General features: G+C 36.4%; 1 protein-coding gene across 1 annotated transcript in view; it reads right to left on the bottom strand.

Annotated features, from left to right (window-relative positions):
- Positions 1-14,296, bottom strand: part of VWA8 (von Willebrand factor A domain containing 8) — a gene marked incomplete at its 5' end in the record, with an annotated part of 184,294 nt that overhangs the window by 42,910 nt on the left and 127,088 nt on the right. Inside the window, 3 exons of the mRNA XM_080376822.1 lie at positions 4,770-4,974; positions 6,911-6,992; positions 12,734-12,935. Coding sequence (XP_080232948.1) covers positions 4,770-4,974; positions 6,911-6,992; positions 12,734-12,935 — 489 coding nt within the window. The remainder of the gene's footprint in view (positions 1-4,769; positions 4,975-6,910; positions 6,993-12,733; positions 12,936-14,296) is intronic.

Genomic DNA, 14,296 nt, shown 5'->3' with positions numbered 1-14,296 from the left:
TTCAGTGATATGGGATACTGAAATGTTTTGAGCTGTTGACCCAGTGGGTAGAAACCTGCCCTGAGCAGGTGTCAGTGTCTCTCTCACACACTTCTTTGGAGTGACCCACCTTCAAAGTAGTACATGATTTTTCAAGCTGAGTGTTGCCCATCCATCTTGGGACTAAAGAGGTAGGATGATGGAGGTGTTTTATCATTCAGGTTCTATACAGCACACACACTCATAGGTGCACACACTCATAGGTGTAATTTTACCACCTGAAGCAGAAGAAAATTCTGGTAGTTGACCTATCAATGCCAATTACTTTACCTATTTTTAAACAGCTGGTATTAGCAAGGCTGGTGCCCACTCAATTTGCATTTGCTCTATCTTTCCTCTGTTTAGTCCTACAGTATATGATCTTGATATTATACTGGCTGAATCTGGATCATTTAAGAAACCCACCTGAACTCTAACAGCAGATATAACCTGAGCCAAAATTTTCAGATTTTTATATTTCTGCAGAAAACACACCTATGAACACCTATGTTGAGTGGGCCTCCGTTGTCAGCCAAAGAGATGTAAGCAATAACCAACCCTGAAGAAGCAGTGTACTGCAGAACACAGTAGAGATTGTGATCCTGCTTTAGGATTACAGCAGAAAGATGGAAAAATGGAAAGACATTTTTTTCTTTTTTTCCCCTGCTTAACTTTTCACTTAGATGAAACTGTGATTTCATTTCCAGCTATGTACCTGCATGTTTATGAGGAAGGCTTGCTATACTGAAAATGAGAGAGAACAGTCCATAGGAAATCAAGAGTTGCAACTGCTTCACTTTATGCCGTTAGGCCTTTACACATAGCCACAAACACAGAGCACTGCAACAAAAACTCATCTCATGCATGTAAGAGGACATCCGTCTACTGCAGGTTCCACACATACATCAAACAACATAGACAGAAAAAATACCTGCCAAAACAAACCCTTATACATGTCTCATTCCAAAAATGTTTGGGTTTTTTTTATCAGTCAGATCACTTCTTTGGACATTCTAAGCACTGAAGTAATAAGAGACTACCCTCAGCTTTAGGATGTCAATTTGCATGGTGATACTGTCTAGATCGAGAGTACGCAAAGCTTACCAAAAATTTTGTGATTAATTTTCAAGGTTTATATACATATATTAACATTAATTACAAGCCAATGCTTTTGTAATCTTTGATCAAGTACGTTTTCATGCACTCAGCAGGTTTGGGTATGTCCTGGGACTTCTGAAAACAATGACATTCTGAGTATAATCTTTACATAGTATAAAACATTTTGGGCAACAGTCTGTAGCAAGAGAACATTAAGTGGAATGAACACAGAAATAAATGGTTTTGCTGATAATCACAGATAAATGTTTTACCATCTATTGAAATACCTCTAAATGATGTACCTGTTAATTACTTTTATGTAAGCACTGCACATTATCTAAGTGAGACATACCAGTAAGCAACATTTACTGAAAAACAACCACCCAACCATAACATAATGTAATCAGTGTTTTTTCTATTTCTATCAATAACCCTTTGATGGGAAAAGCAACACAATCTTACTAATGTCTGCCTATTGCCATGAAACTTTTAGGGCAAGATTTTAAAAATAAATTGTCTTTCAAATTCTTTTCAGGTATTTGATAATGAAGTGACCTTGTTCTCAGGAACATGAAACAGTGAAAAATCTCTACAATTTCTGGATTGGAACTAGAGTTCATAGCTTTAAAAAATCCAGTATTTTGTTTAGATTTTGTACTTTAGGCACTCCAATTTAATAGTTTCAGAATACTGTAGGCATATTTTGAGTTTAAGACTTCAATAAGTGAAGAAAATTTCTGACCTGCCTGTATAAATGGAAACTTACATAAACATAAATTATATTTCCAGAAACTACTTTTGTAGCCTCAAGACTTCAGTAGTTCGAACTCTGCTGAGTATATCAACAACTCAAAACAAGTGTTGACTGTTTTGAAAACATTCTATCAAGGAAGGCTAATTATTGATTATAAGTGGAACAGCTGTTTGTTTTCTTCTGTGTCATTGCTTATGTACACCCAGCTGGTTTCTGAGATATAAAGTGTGTGTGAAAGCCAAATTGCAGCCCTAGAAAGAAGGTAGTACCAACATTTCCAACAGAAGCCTTGTTGAAGATTTATTTCCAGTTCTTTGAATCTATATTTATATTGAAAACCCTTTAATTCTTCTTTCTCTCAAAAATCATGAAGCTGCAGAGAGATTCTGTGTGCTTTTGCAGAACAGTCGTTCCCAACCACCTAGATAGGTCTTGTGTTAGTCTAAGAACATCACGATGAAGGGCTAATAAGCTTTGCTAAGCCTGTAGTAGCTTAGTGGGATGCACCAATGGCAGGTTTTAGGGAAGGGGAAATGGGGGGTGGGTGAGGAATGAATTCTAGTGGTATGTGGAACACTGACAGTTTTCTTAAGTGAGCTTCTGCTACAAGATGACTTGGAATGATGGGTTTAGTCAAGGAATTAGAGATGCCTCATTAGACTCCAAGATGCTTAACATGAGCATGAAACATATAAAAGGAGGTGATTTTCATACACTTGAATAAACAGATCAACATGTGGCTGCAAAATATCTCCAATTCTGTAAAAACAGGTATTAGGAAACATTTAGCTGTAGAGCTTTCTTAGCAAAATAGTCTCTAGAACAGAAAACTCTGGAGTTCTTGCTATGCTTACCTTACACAGGGAATCTACATGAGTATTTTTTCAAGCTAACAGGTTCCTTTCATCTCCAGAAATGAATGCCAATAAAGTACTGCTTTTATGTTTAGGTCCACTGAAAAATTGAGTTAAGTAGGAAAGATGAAGGCCTTCATCTCCAAATAGCAAAGTGTAGTCTACACAGCAACTACGCATCTATTATCTTATTGGAGATTTATATAAAATAAAATAAAATACTTAATTTATTGCTCTGTAATGCCTTTGTAAACAAAGTTTCTTAGGTCTCATTATCCTTCCATTTAAAGCAAAGCATGTAGTTTAGAGAAACAGAAGTTAGCAACAATCACGCATCAGAAGATCACATAGGAAGCTTTGTTTGAGGCCTTTAGCTCAAATCAAACAGTACGGCATTTTGAGTTCTGACAAACCACTGACTTGAGCTAAATACCCTGTGTTGAAAGAGGAAAAAAGACAGATATTCTAAGAAGACTTTATCCTGGAATGTGCTTACTAATCAGAAAGGCAGGCTGTTAGGAGAGAGAAATTCTACAACAGATCTTGAAAACCGCTTTGTGACTGTGGGAAAACTTCTTACCCTTTTTTTAAAATGGTTACTTGACATTGCTGCTTAAATGACTTTAAAATTTTCTAATGATGTTTACTTTCCAAGCCAGTATTCTCTAATATTTAGTTGATTATGACTGACAGTGCAGTAATTCTGTTGAATAAAAGTACAAGTTATCAATTAAAAAAAAAAAAGAAAAAAAGAAGGAAACCCGACTATTAAAACAAGTAAAGCTCTAACTTTCCCCCTGGCTCTTTTCATTTATAGTAGTCAACTTGCTCAGTAAATGAAACTAAGCTGGTGTAAACTGACTATAGCTGACCATAAGATGGTGCTAGTGGTACTGCAGTCGTAATAAAAATGGCACTGGTAAAGCTACAAGCATCCCCACAAATGTGCTACTGGGTAACAGCTTAATTTTCTCATGACTTCTATGAAAGGCATTTGCTGAGGTCCAGTAAAAAGAACACATAAGTTCTTGTACAAGTTTCTGTAACTGCAGAACATCTTGTAGAAAGGGAGCTCTGAATGGGAAAAGAAATTGAAAGAGTAGCTATGTCTTTGGCCTAATAAATCTCATTCACGCTTGAGACAGCTGAACACCTTGCAAACAAAACCACAGAGAGATCTAATTTAACAAAGACTCGTTCTGTTTTCCCATTCTAATGTACTGTGAAAGTGGTTACAGAAATTCATGAAACAGAAATAATTTCAATGATGGACAGAGACAGGATCCTCCTAGTCAAAGTGAAGAAGTCCTCCTAAAGCACACTCCAGTTCTTCCAAGTAAAGTGATACCTTCTCCCAATCACTAACAGAAATGAAAAGATGCAATTGCACAGTCCTGAATTTTCCCTCTGTGTTGCAATGGTGATCACACATACTAGCCAGTACATTACACTTGTATACGCATACATACATGCACACACAGCATAGATGTATATGCTGTATATTTTCAGTATCTTCCTAAACATCCCAAACGAACATGGCTGTATGGAGAACCTCTTCGCTCTGCTCAGCTGGGAGAATTTTCAAAATTACCTAAAGGCACTGCTGGGAATTCAAGGCATCTTCCACCTAGATTTCAAGTTTCTTTTCTGAAGTACAAGTACAATAATTTTTTCCAAGTATTTAAACTTGGAAAAGTCCATGCTTTCCTTAAAAATTCGTTTCATTATTCTACATTTTGAAAGTTGCAGTTAAAAAACAGTAGGAGATAAAGAATTGATTTGCATTAAAATGTACTGGAATTTGGCAAAAATGCAAAGACAAAGAGACTGTCAGTAACCATAATTACAGTGGTCACAAATAAGCTTTTTAATTAAGCTATTGTGCCTTTTTTTTCCCAGTGAAGACATCTATTCAATTCTTGCAGGCATATTTCTACCTCACAGTGTTTTCCAACACAGCTCTCCCTTGACCCCTCTCCCAGCTGAAAACTCATTTGCAACTCATTTTATTAAATGTTCTCCACTTCAGCTCTGTGAACTCCTACCTGCACTGGACGACCATCTTCTCGGCCAATCATGTTCCTCCAGTCCTGCAGTGACCGCTGAAGACTGTCCAGCCCTGTCTCCCACAGCCTCACACCACCTCCCATGTCCACAGTAACCAAACCTACTTTGCCCAGTGGTGCCAACAGGGCATCAGCATCCGAGATCTTGGAAAGCCAAGATGTATATGGAGAGAGAGATTGTGATCTGAAAAACAAAAATTAATGTGATTTGTATTGAAGCTGCAATCAAAAAGAGGCTGAGTAATCATGTAGTTAAGGCAACAAATGAAATAACATCCTCATTCCATGAGAGACTATAACTAAGCCCTGCAGACCCACTATTTAATCTGAAACGTTCCACCTACTGAAACTGGGTATGACCAAAAGATACTTGTCAGTATAAAAAGCAGTGTAAAACACCAGGCTGAAAGGGAATGTGTTGCCTAACCACCGCTATATCTCATCTATCTGAAAGTAGTCAGTCTTTACAAAAAACTATGAAGAATATAAAAAATTTACAAATGCATTACAGAAAGATATAAAACTACAAAAGAAGTAGGAGAGAACATGACCTGGGCACTGAGGAAAATACCTTCCATCAACTTGAAGTAACACTTTTCTCTAGTACTTTAATTTAAAAAATGAAGATTTAAACACATATTTAAAGATGGCACAGCTTTATGCACAGGGAATCTTAGCACTGTTTTAAACAGTCAACTTGCAGACAAAAATTTGCTGCTGAAACAGAGGGCCTAATAACTACATAACAGGAAAGAAAATGTAGATAAAGTAGGAAAGATTCTTTGCATTTTTTTAGTATTGTTAATTACATGCATAATGACTTGCTACTTGCACTAACGCTACTATTAATAAACTTCTATGCCTTTACCTATGACTGAAATTGCCACATACTAATTCAACTGAAGAAGAGTTATCTTAGCATTTGACCAGGCTAAATATGCCAGAAGGAGGAAAGTTTGTTAGCTTTTAGCATAGAACTATTCAGATGTGTGAAAAGTCACTTTATTTATCATTTCTTAGTGAAGTATGTTTTAAAATCTGGGCTTCTGCTCAGATCTGCCATAAATAGCTTAAATGCTCATACTAGGTTAAGGGTCATGATGTTGATGTTTGGCTTTGTAATTTTTGTAAAAATCCTAGTCTAAAATAAAGTGTGATTCCCTACTATTTCTGTGTTAATGCTGCACATTTTTGAACAGTTGTGTAAGATGTAGGCCAATGGATCAATTATAAAATGGTGAACAGTCCAAAACTAATTATCAATTTAAAAATTTCAGATTATTAATGAATTAATTTGAGGATCAATTAATATTATCAAACCCAACATCAAATGAACAGAATTTTTGAAAAAACGTATAAAATTCCTGATGTGTGGGTTTCATACATGTGCTACTTAAACATGCAAAGTTGAGAGACTGCAATTTAAAACAAACCCCTTTATTATTATTGCAGTGGAAAATGACAATTTGTAACCAAAAGATATTTGTATCATAAACCACTTACAAATATGCTCTGCAACGGTGATAGACAGATGTTAAGATGTAAAACAGAAGCCACACAGTGTGGCTATTTTAATGTATCATACAAGATACTTGCGTATCATGAAAGATACCTGTAAGGGAATGCATATTTTCTAAAGGGAGAACCAGAACATAGAGAAGCTTAAGTTACTTTCAAGATGAACTTTATACTGGACCAGAACTTGATTCCTGTTTTTTTTTTAATAACACCTAGCACTGGATCATTCTGCCTGTCTTTGTTAGACCCCAATGATAGAGAAAAAGGAAAATAAAGACAACAAAACAAAATGAAACAGGGCAGAGGATAAAGTGGGTGAAGAGGGGGAAACAGCAAAGGGAATGAAAATCAGCAGATAAAGCTACCATTCATATTTACCAATTAATTGCTACAATTTCATTGCTATTGCCTAGTAAACACATAAAAAATGCTGACAAAAATATGCTGCAGGTGTTACAGAATTTTACACACTAGGTATGAAATATTCTTACTTTCCACATTGAAGAAATATTTGCTTATCCTGAAGTAATAATACACACTAAATTCTCTTTGCTCTTCCTGTAAGACAGAGGCTAGCTGCTCTAACCAATAAAATCAGTTACCTAGGAATAGCAATGTATTTGATTTTCTTCGAGTTAAGATCTGTTACTTCCAAGTATCCAGCAGCTTGTGGAGGAGTGACATCTGAAAATAAACAAACATGTTATTTTCCCGCTGCATGATTAACTGGTTATTGCATTTGCATTTAGCAGATTAAATTTAAATATTTCATTATACAGTACCTGTCAGAAAATGATAAGCTTTCACATTCAACACAGGAGTATAACTTGCAAATACGGAATTGTTTTACTATTGTGACAGGGAGCAATCAGACAGGCAAAATTATAAAAGAACAATGTATTTGTAAAGCAAATGTCAAAATTACACACAAACATAGCCCTACTCACAAAAGCACTAACCAGGCATTACTGCAATCCCTAACTCACTGCTTTTATCTGTTACTGAAGATAATATCAGCTGTATATCTGGCTTTAAAAGCATACTGAGGAACATTTCAAAACATTGTGCTGATGATTCCCACTTGAAAATTTCTCAGTAATATTAACCTAAATGTTGTTGCCTTAAATTGAACCACTTTTTGCAGGTAGATCTCAGCATGCAAAGACTTTAGAACTGAATTTTAAATAGCCCTAGACTATCAGACATTTAATAGTCTGTTTACAGACAGTTTAATGAATACAGCTAATACTATGGTCCCTCCCACAGAAATAAATCTCTGTGTGTGTGCCCCCATTGGCTTTTGCCAACATGAGTACAGTCTGCCTGGGCTCAGAAGTGGCTTCCAGGAAGGAGCTGGCTTTCATCTGCCTGAAATCAATTGAGGAATTTAAGTTTTCAGAAAAGAAACCAGAAGACCAAATTACACTGCACAGTATGGGTACAAAATATTATTGTCAGAAGATGAAAGCAAGTCTAGATTTCCTTCTGAAACAATGTATCTTTCACCTCCTTGAAATGAAGGAGAACCTGATGTTACCTGCAGAAATGTTGATGCTTCCATACAGCACACACAGAAAACACCACTAAGGTCAGCAGTATAAAAGGATCTAATATTCAAATGAGTATAAAGAATAACCCACAACAGCACTTTATGCATATCTACTGTATTTATGTATCTATAGTCTGTACATCTACATCATCTGTTGACTTTACTCATCTTCATAAAAATGGAAATATCAAACCCATTAGAAATCAGAAAAAAAGTCTGGAAAAATGCAGGTTTGTGGGCCACAGAGCAATTTTTGTTTTGCCTAGATTTTGTTACTGTTTTCAGATGTGCTCTCTCTCTCATGGTAGTAATGGAGAACAAGACACACATTAAAAATTCTCACGAAGATCTAGAACACAGAGCTGATACTGAACTGGAAGGAGTGAACTGTGAGATAAGAATTAAAAATTAACAAATTAGAGAGAGAGCACAAATCAACCATACTAAATTCTAAAAAGACAAAGGATTGCAGAGTAGGAAGCTGAAGAAAAGGTAACCAAATGTTTACAAATGCAACACAGGAACAACCGGCCAGGCCCCTGAACTGCAGCCAAGAATCTTAATGATGAAACATGATTGTCAGACCTAAACAAGTGCAGTTTGTTCCTCTTTTGCCAAAGCCTGACGAAGAAGAATAGCTATGTGCAGCTCTAGACATGAAACTTTAAGGAAAATACAGACACATGAGACAGTCCTGAGGCTGACAAACAGGTTAGAACAGATGGGCTACAAGGACAAATGTATGGAATTAACTTATTTGTCTAAAAATATACTTTTTTTTGGAAAAAAACACATCCCATAATAAAAAAAAATCTTTATAAAGAGAACAGTATTATCCTGACTGAGTGAAGGTGAAAAAGTATTTAGTTTTATTTACAGCAAAAAAACTGGATACTAGGAAAAGCTTTTCTTATACAAGGAGACTGAAGCATTGCAACAGGCCAATTGTTTGACAAACATCAGTTGAGAAGAGTCTAAACATGTGTCATCCTGTCCCTATATAAATAGCTGGACCAGATGATGTGTTGAGGTTATTCCTGTAACTGTGTTACACTACATGTTGTTCCAGTTACTGTCACACTAACAGAGATACACACTCAGTAACAGACTGTTATTTCATATTCCTATATAGAAAGCACTGAGAATCCAAGTAAATATTTGCTCTCAAGTAGCCCTCATTTCTATGGCTTTGATTTTTTTTTGATTCTGCTGTTATCTCTTGTCTAAGCTTATATTTTGTGGCCATACATCTATCTGGCAGTCTTTAGGGAAATTATTACTTGTTATAGTTTCTTTTCAAACACAACTATTATCCTAATTTACAGTTCCAATAAAACATAAAGGAAATTATTTCTTTGCTTGTTGCTCCTGGAACAGTTTTGGTAATACATATTGAAGTATGCTAGAGTTTGGCTGAGTATGATGAATTATTAATAGAAATGGAAGGCTGTGTGCCAGAACTGACCAGTTGTCCATGAAGACAACAAAGAAAGCCTGACAGATAGGCAAACCAAAGCAAAAATATAAAGCAATGTCTGGAAGGCACTATAAGACGTTAGTGCAACAACTTCAAGGGACTGCCACATACTCGATTTTATGTAAAACGATGCCTTTGCTTCACTGCACCATCTCCCAGGAAAGGATACAAAGACTTATGAATGAAGCCTTATACAACTCTTTTAGGTAACTACAGGTTTCCAGTGCAGAAACAACAGCACAGACAAATCACCAAACATCCAAATGCCCCCATGAATTACGCAGCACAATCACGAATAAGCAACAGTGAATCTCCAAGGGATAAACAGCTACATAGTAGCAGTTAAATGTGCATTAAATTTTCTGTCAATTAGTGAGATTGAGAGGCAAAGTCCTGAAGAAACAATAGCCCAGCAGAGAGGGCTGTAATAGGGAAGTATTTAGTAACTCCAGTTTTCCTTTGGATCCATGTTCAGCATTCACAACATCCTTTGGGAAGCAGTTTCACAGGTCAGTTCCCTTCTCTGTGAAGAACCACCTCTTGTTTGTTTTGATGAAGCTCCTAATAGCTTTATTAGCTGCCCCCAAACTCTGGTACCAAGTATAAAATTGCTGGGTTTTCCACGCCATACATGTTCTTGTAGAATTCCACCATATGCCCCTGTCCTCATCTTGTCTCCACACGCAGGAGACTAGCTGATGTAATCTTGCTCATCCTTGTTGCCCTTTTCTGAACTTCTCCCAGTTCAGCCTTCTCCCCGCTTGAGACAGAAGACCAAAATTACAGTGTTAAAGACACACGGATTTACATAACAGCACAAAGATGTTCCCTGGTCTTCCCTCTTTTTTTGACTGCTACTGAGCTTTGAACTGATATTTTAAAGAAACTATCTATCTTAACAGCAAAGTCATGCTGCTGAGATGTACTGATCAGCCTTATCATTTTAGATGTAGAATTAGGACTCTTTCTTTCTTCCTTCATGTACATTATATTCATCCATACTGATTTTCATCTGCCGTTTCTATTGCAGTCAGCACTATAGTCCTGTAATGCTTCACGGTGAAACCTTTCTACTGTGAATAATAACCAGTATTATCAGCAAACACTGTCACCTCACTGTTCATTCATTTTTCCATTTTTTTTCATGACCATGCTGAGTAGCACAGGTCTCTGTAGAAATCCACTCCTAGCTCCTCCTCCACTAGAAAAACTGGCCATTAACTGAGAGATGGAAATGTCTGCAGTCTTGAAAAAAAGGCTACAGAATAGAAAACCTAGAGTCTTGCTCAGGTCCAATTTAATTGTATCAGTAAGGTCATATTAAATATGATTCAGCTAAGGACAAATCTGGTAATTCATAAATTAAAATGTCACTTAGAAAAGAAAAATGAAAATGTTCTTCAAGGCCTTAAATCTTTTAACTTAAATGGCTATAAAGCACTGAAGAAAGTATACCTCATAAAATTTGCTACAAATTTAATGCTATCAATCACTACTCATGAATATATTTCACCATAGTCGAGGGAAAAAAAAGTTAGTATCTTGTTCAGATATAACAACAGATACAAATTAAATTGCTCGGTCAGACAGAAGCCAATTCTCAGAGAGATAACTCGCTTAGGTCACTGGTATCCAGGATTCATGAGGAATGTTCCCTGGTTTTTAATTTTATTAATCTAGCATTATAAAGTGTTCTATACCACAGCAACCCAAAAGACTTTTAGAAACAACTGTCAAGATCTTAATTTTAGGTATCATTTGGAAGCACTGTATCCTTCCTTCACTCCTAAATTTGTAAACTAATTTTAATGAAAGCTCAGAAGATCTATCTTCTGAATTTTTTACCATCCACTTCAGAGTCGTTTTTGTTTTTTTTTACTGTGAAGGCCTAAAAGATGACCGAATCTGACCCTTCAGCAGTTTATAAAGTATGAGAAGATTACAGCCTGAAGTGGTATAATTAGTTCTGAAGATCATCATGCTAACTCTGTTTTATTAAGTTTAACCTTTTTAAAAACTAACCTTTTCTTTATAAATGTAGGTAACTTCAGTTTTCTACCCTGTTTATATCTTTGATTTGCTTTTTTAGTTAAGTAAATGTTTTATCCTTTTAGTAATAAATAAAAGGGTTTCTCTACACAAAGAAGTTAATCTGCATTAAATGAGGGCAGACAGATTAGATCATTTATTTTGTAAAAGTCAACTAATTTGGAATACAGCATTTATTTTGGGATGGAGAGTTCACATACAGAACAAATCAGGAATAGCTTCTTGTGCTGATGAATTAAAAAACCCAGCTATTTTCTCATATACAAGTATTTTGGGTGTTTTCTCTTTTTGATAGTGAACTTTCCTTGGAGATTTCTAGAGGTAATTAAATGCAAAACTCACAAATGTTGTATTTAGCACTAATTGGTATATTTTTAGTTATTGGCTGAAGAAGCTAAAGATACAAAGATAACAGAAAGTTTGGCACGGTGGCACAAAAAATTCTGAAGGTCTGTAGTCTATACCTGCTTTAGTAGTGTACAAGTGGAGGACGGTTTTGCTGTATGTGAACGTTGCTCAGGCAACATTCTCTTGGACAAGGGAAGAACTAAAAAGCCTGGGTCCCTTCAGTTCGGAGAGAGGGCAGATGTGACTGAAGTTTACAAAGTCATGAACATGATGGTTAAGGTGAATGCAGAACTGTTATTCACTCAACCCTGCAATGCCAGAATGAAGGGCACTTGATAAATCTGGTAGAAGATCAGCTGATCACAGAGTAGTGAACTTGTGAACTTGCTGTGGAGACACATAAGTTCAAAGAGGGACCAGAAAAACTTGTGGACAAAAGGTCCGTAAAAGGGGTTGGACAGCCTAAGGCAGGTTGACCCCCGAGGCAGGTATGTCCCTTGCAACATCCCTAGCAAAAAACCTGCAAATATTGAGGAAGTATGACAGGGAAAAAGACAGAAGTGGCCAGGCTGACATTCATTCCCGAAATAAACTCTCCTGTTGGTTCTGCTAGAGACAGAATACTGAGCTAGACAGACAACAGGGTCTTCTTATCACTGTGTGTCTCTGTGGCACTGAGCAGAGGTTGGAAACACTGGTGAAAGCCAAACGCAGAACTGGAATGATCATATTCCTGTAGCTGGTTCCCAGTGCAGACTGAGAGAGATCCCATCTACAGGGATATTCAGGGTAAGCAGCCTACTAATTCGTCAGAAGTATAATTCAGCGTGTTAATAAGATCCAAATTAATTTTAGAAATGAGTGCAAATATTCTCATTCCTCCTCAAATGCTTGCTTTGTGATTCTTTAAAAACATTTTGAAAAAAATCATAAGTGATTGCTGTTTACAAAACAAAAACAAGTGTGTAAAGTTGTTGCAGCACAAGCATATGAACCTCTTACCTTTTGGGTAAATGTCTTTCAAAGGCACATCTCCAGGTGCTAAAATTCTGACTATTTGATTAGAAGCCAATAAAGTTATACAATTGGTTTGTTTTGCAGCTCCTGTTTTCCTCCGGCCTCCATAATAAAATGGATCAGAAGGAGAAGCACATTTGTGACTCAGAGAGGCGTTTCTTTTCCAGCTATACACTTCACTAGGAGACTACAAGAGAGAAGGAGTCTACTGAACAAAATGTTACTATTATTGAGCCAAAAAACAAACGTTTCTTGATAAGTTCCACTTCTTTTCTAATTTCAAATCAAATGTAGCTACTGTGGTTACTTCACATGTGACCACATAACAAGGAAAAGACGTGGATTATTTTATGATTAAAACCTCCTAGAATAGTGAAAAAAACACAGACTACTTAAACAAGTTTTAGGAAATGAGACTCTCTGAAGATATGAAGTTGAATGAAATTTTTTTTTTCACGTTGAACCAGGAATAGAAAGCATTGAAATAACCTAATCTGGAATCAAGCTATGTAAGAAACTATTACCATAGTCTAAGTTTCCACTACTGAAGATAAATGCAAACAGGTATTTCAGTAACAAATTCAAAGCTAGGCATTAAGGTTGGGATTTGGCTCCAGGTTCAGAAACATAAATGTAGGTGTCCACATGTGAGCCAGGTGCTCCATCTCCCGCTATAGCCAGTTGAGCCTAGAGAATAAGTCACCTGATCTTGAAGAAGGCCTTTAGGTTTGGTCAGCTGAGCATTGCTATTCTAAGAGCTTAGATACCTTGTTCATACTGAACACCTAGACCATTTAACACTAAACGTTGAATCTGAAGTTTTGTCCCACCACCTCCCCGTTCACCTTTAGCACTCCCTCTTTGACATTCAGGTGGACATTTAAAACCATATATAAGGAAAGACAGGGCCCAGTCTCAATCAGTGAGAGCAAAATGCTTCCTCACCAGCATTACCAGTGTTGGTATTGAAGTGTGTAGCATCTTCAGTACTCACTCCCCTAGGCTACCTCGCTTTTCCAGCAATAAACTCACATCTATTATAAATAATATGAAAAGCTAGTATAATCAATCTGGTAGTATAAATCCCAATCAAAATAAACTCAAAAGCTAATTCCAAAGACAGGGAATGTCTTACTGACAAAAACGTGGTTTTGAATAATTTTGGATTTTGGAGTGTTTTCTTCAATCATTTGATTTTCCCAAAATTAATGCCTGTTAACAGTTAAATCTTCTAATTTGCCCCAATTTATTATGGGAACATGATACAGAATTTATTCCATAAACACCACCCTTTTAATGTATCACTAGGTAGTAAATCTAAATAAATACAAAGAATTAAACACTGCTTTTATTTTCCCTGTGTTTACCTCCATTCCTTGCAACTGCCTTAATCATTACACTGTTAAGTTTCACTTTCTTTCTGGTCCTTTTCTAATTGTGTCACAGCAGTGAGCACGATTACATGCAGTATTTACACTTAACTACATTATTAAATAGTGAAGGGGCTGCATAGTTTTGTTGCCATGTTCTGTATCTGCTAGCTGCTGC

The sequence above is a fragment of the Falco punctatus genome (assembly GCF_963210335.1).
Source record: "Falco punctatus genome assembly, chromosome: 2".
NCBI classification, from domain to species: domain Eukaryota; kingdom Metazoa; phylum Chordata; class Aves; order Falconiformes; family Falconidae; genus Falco; species Falco punctatus.
Note: the sequence above shows the minus strand (reverse complement) of the source record. Positions and strands in the feature narration are given on the sequence as shown.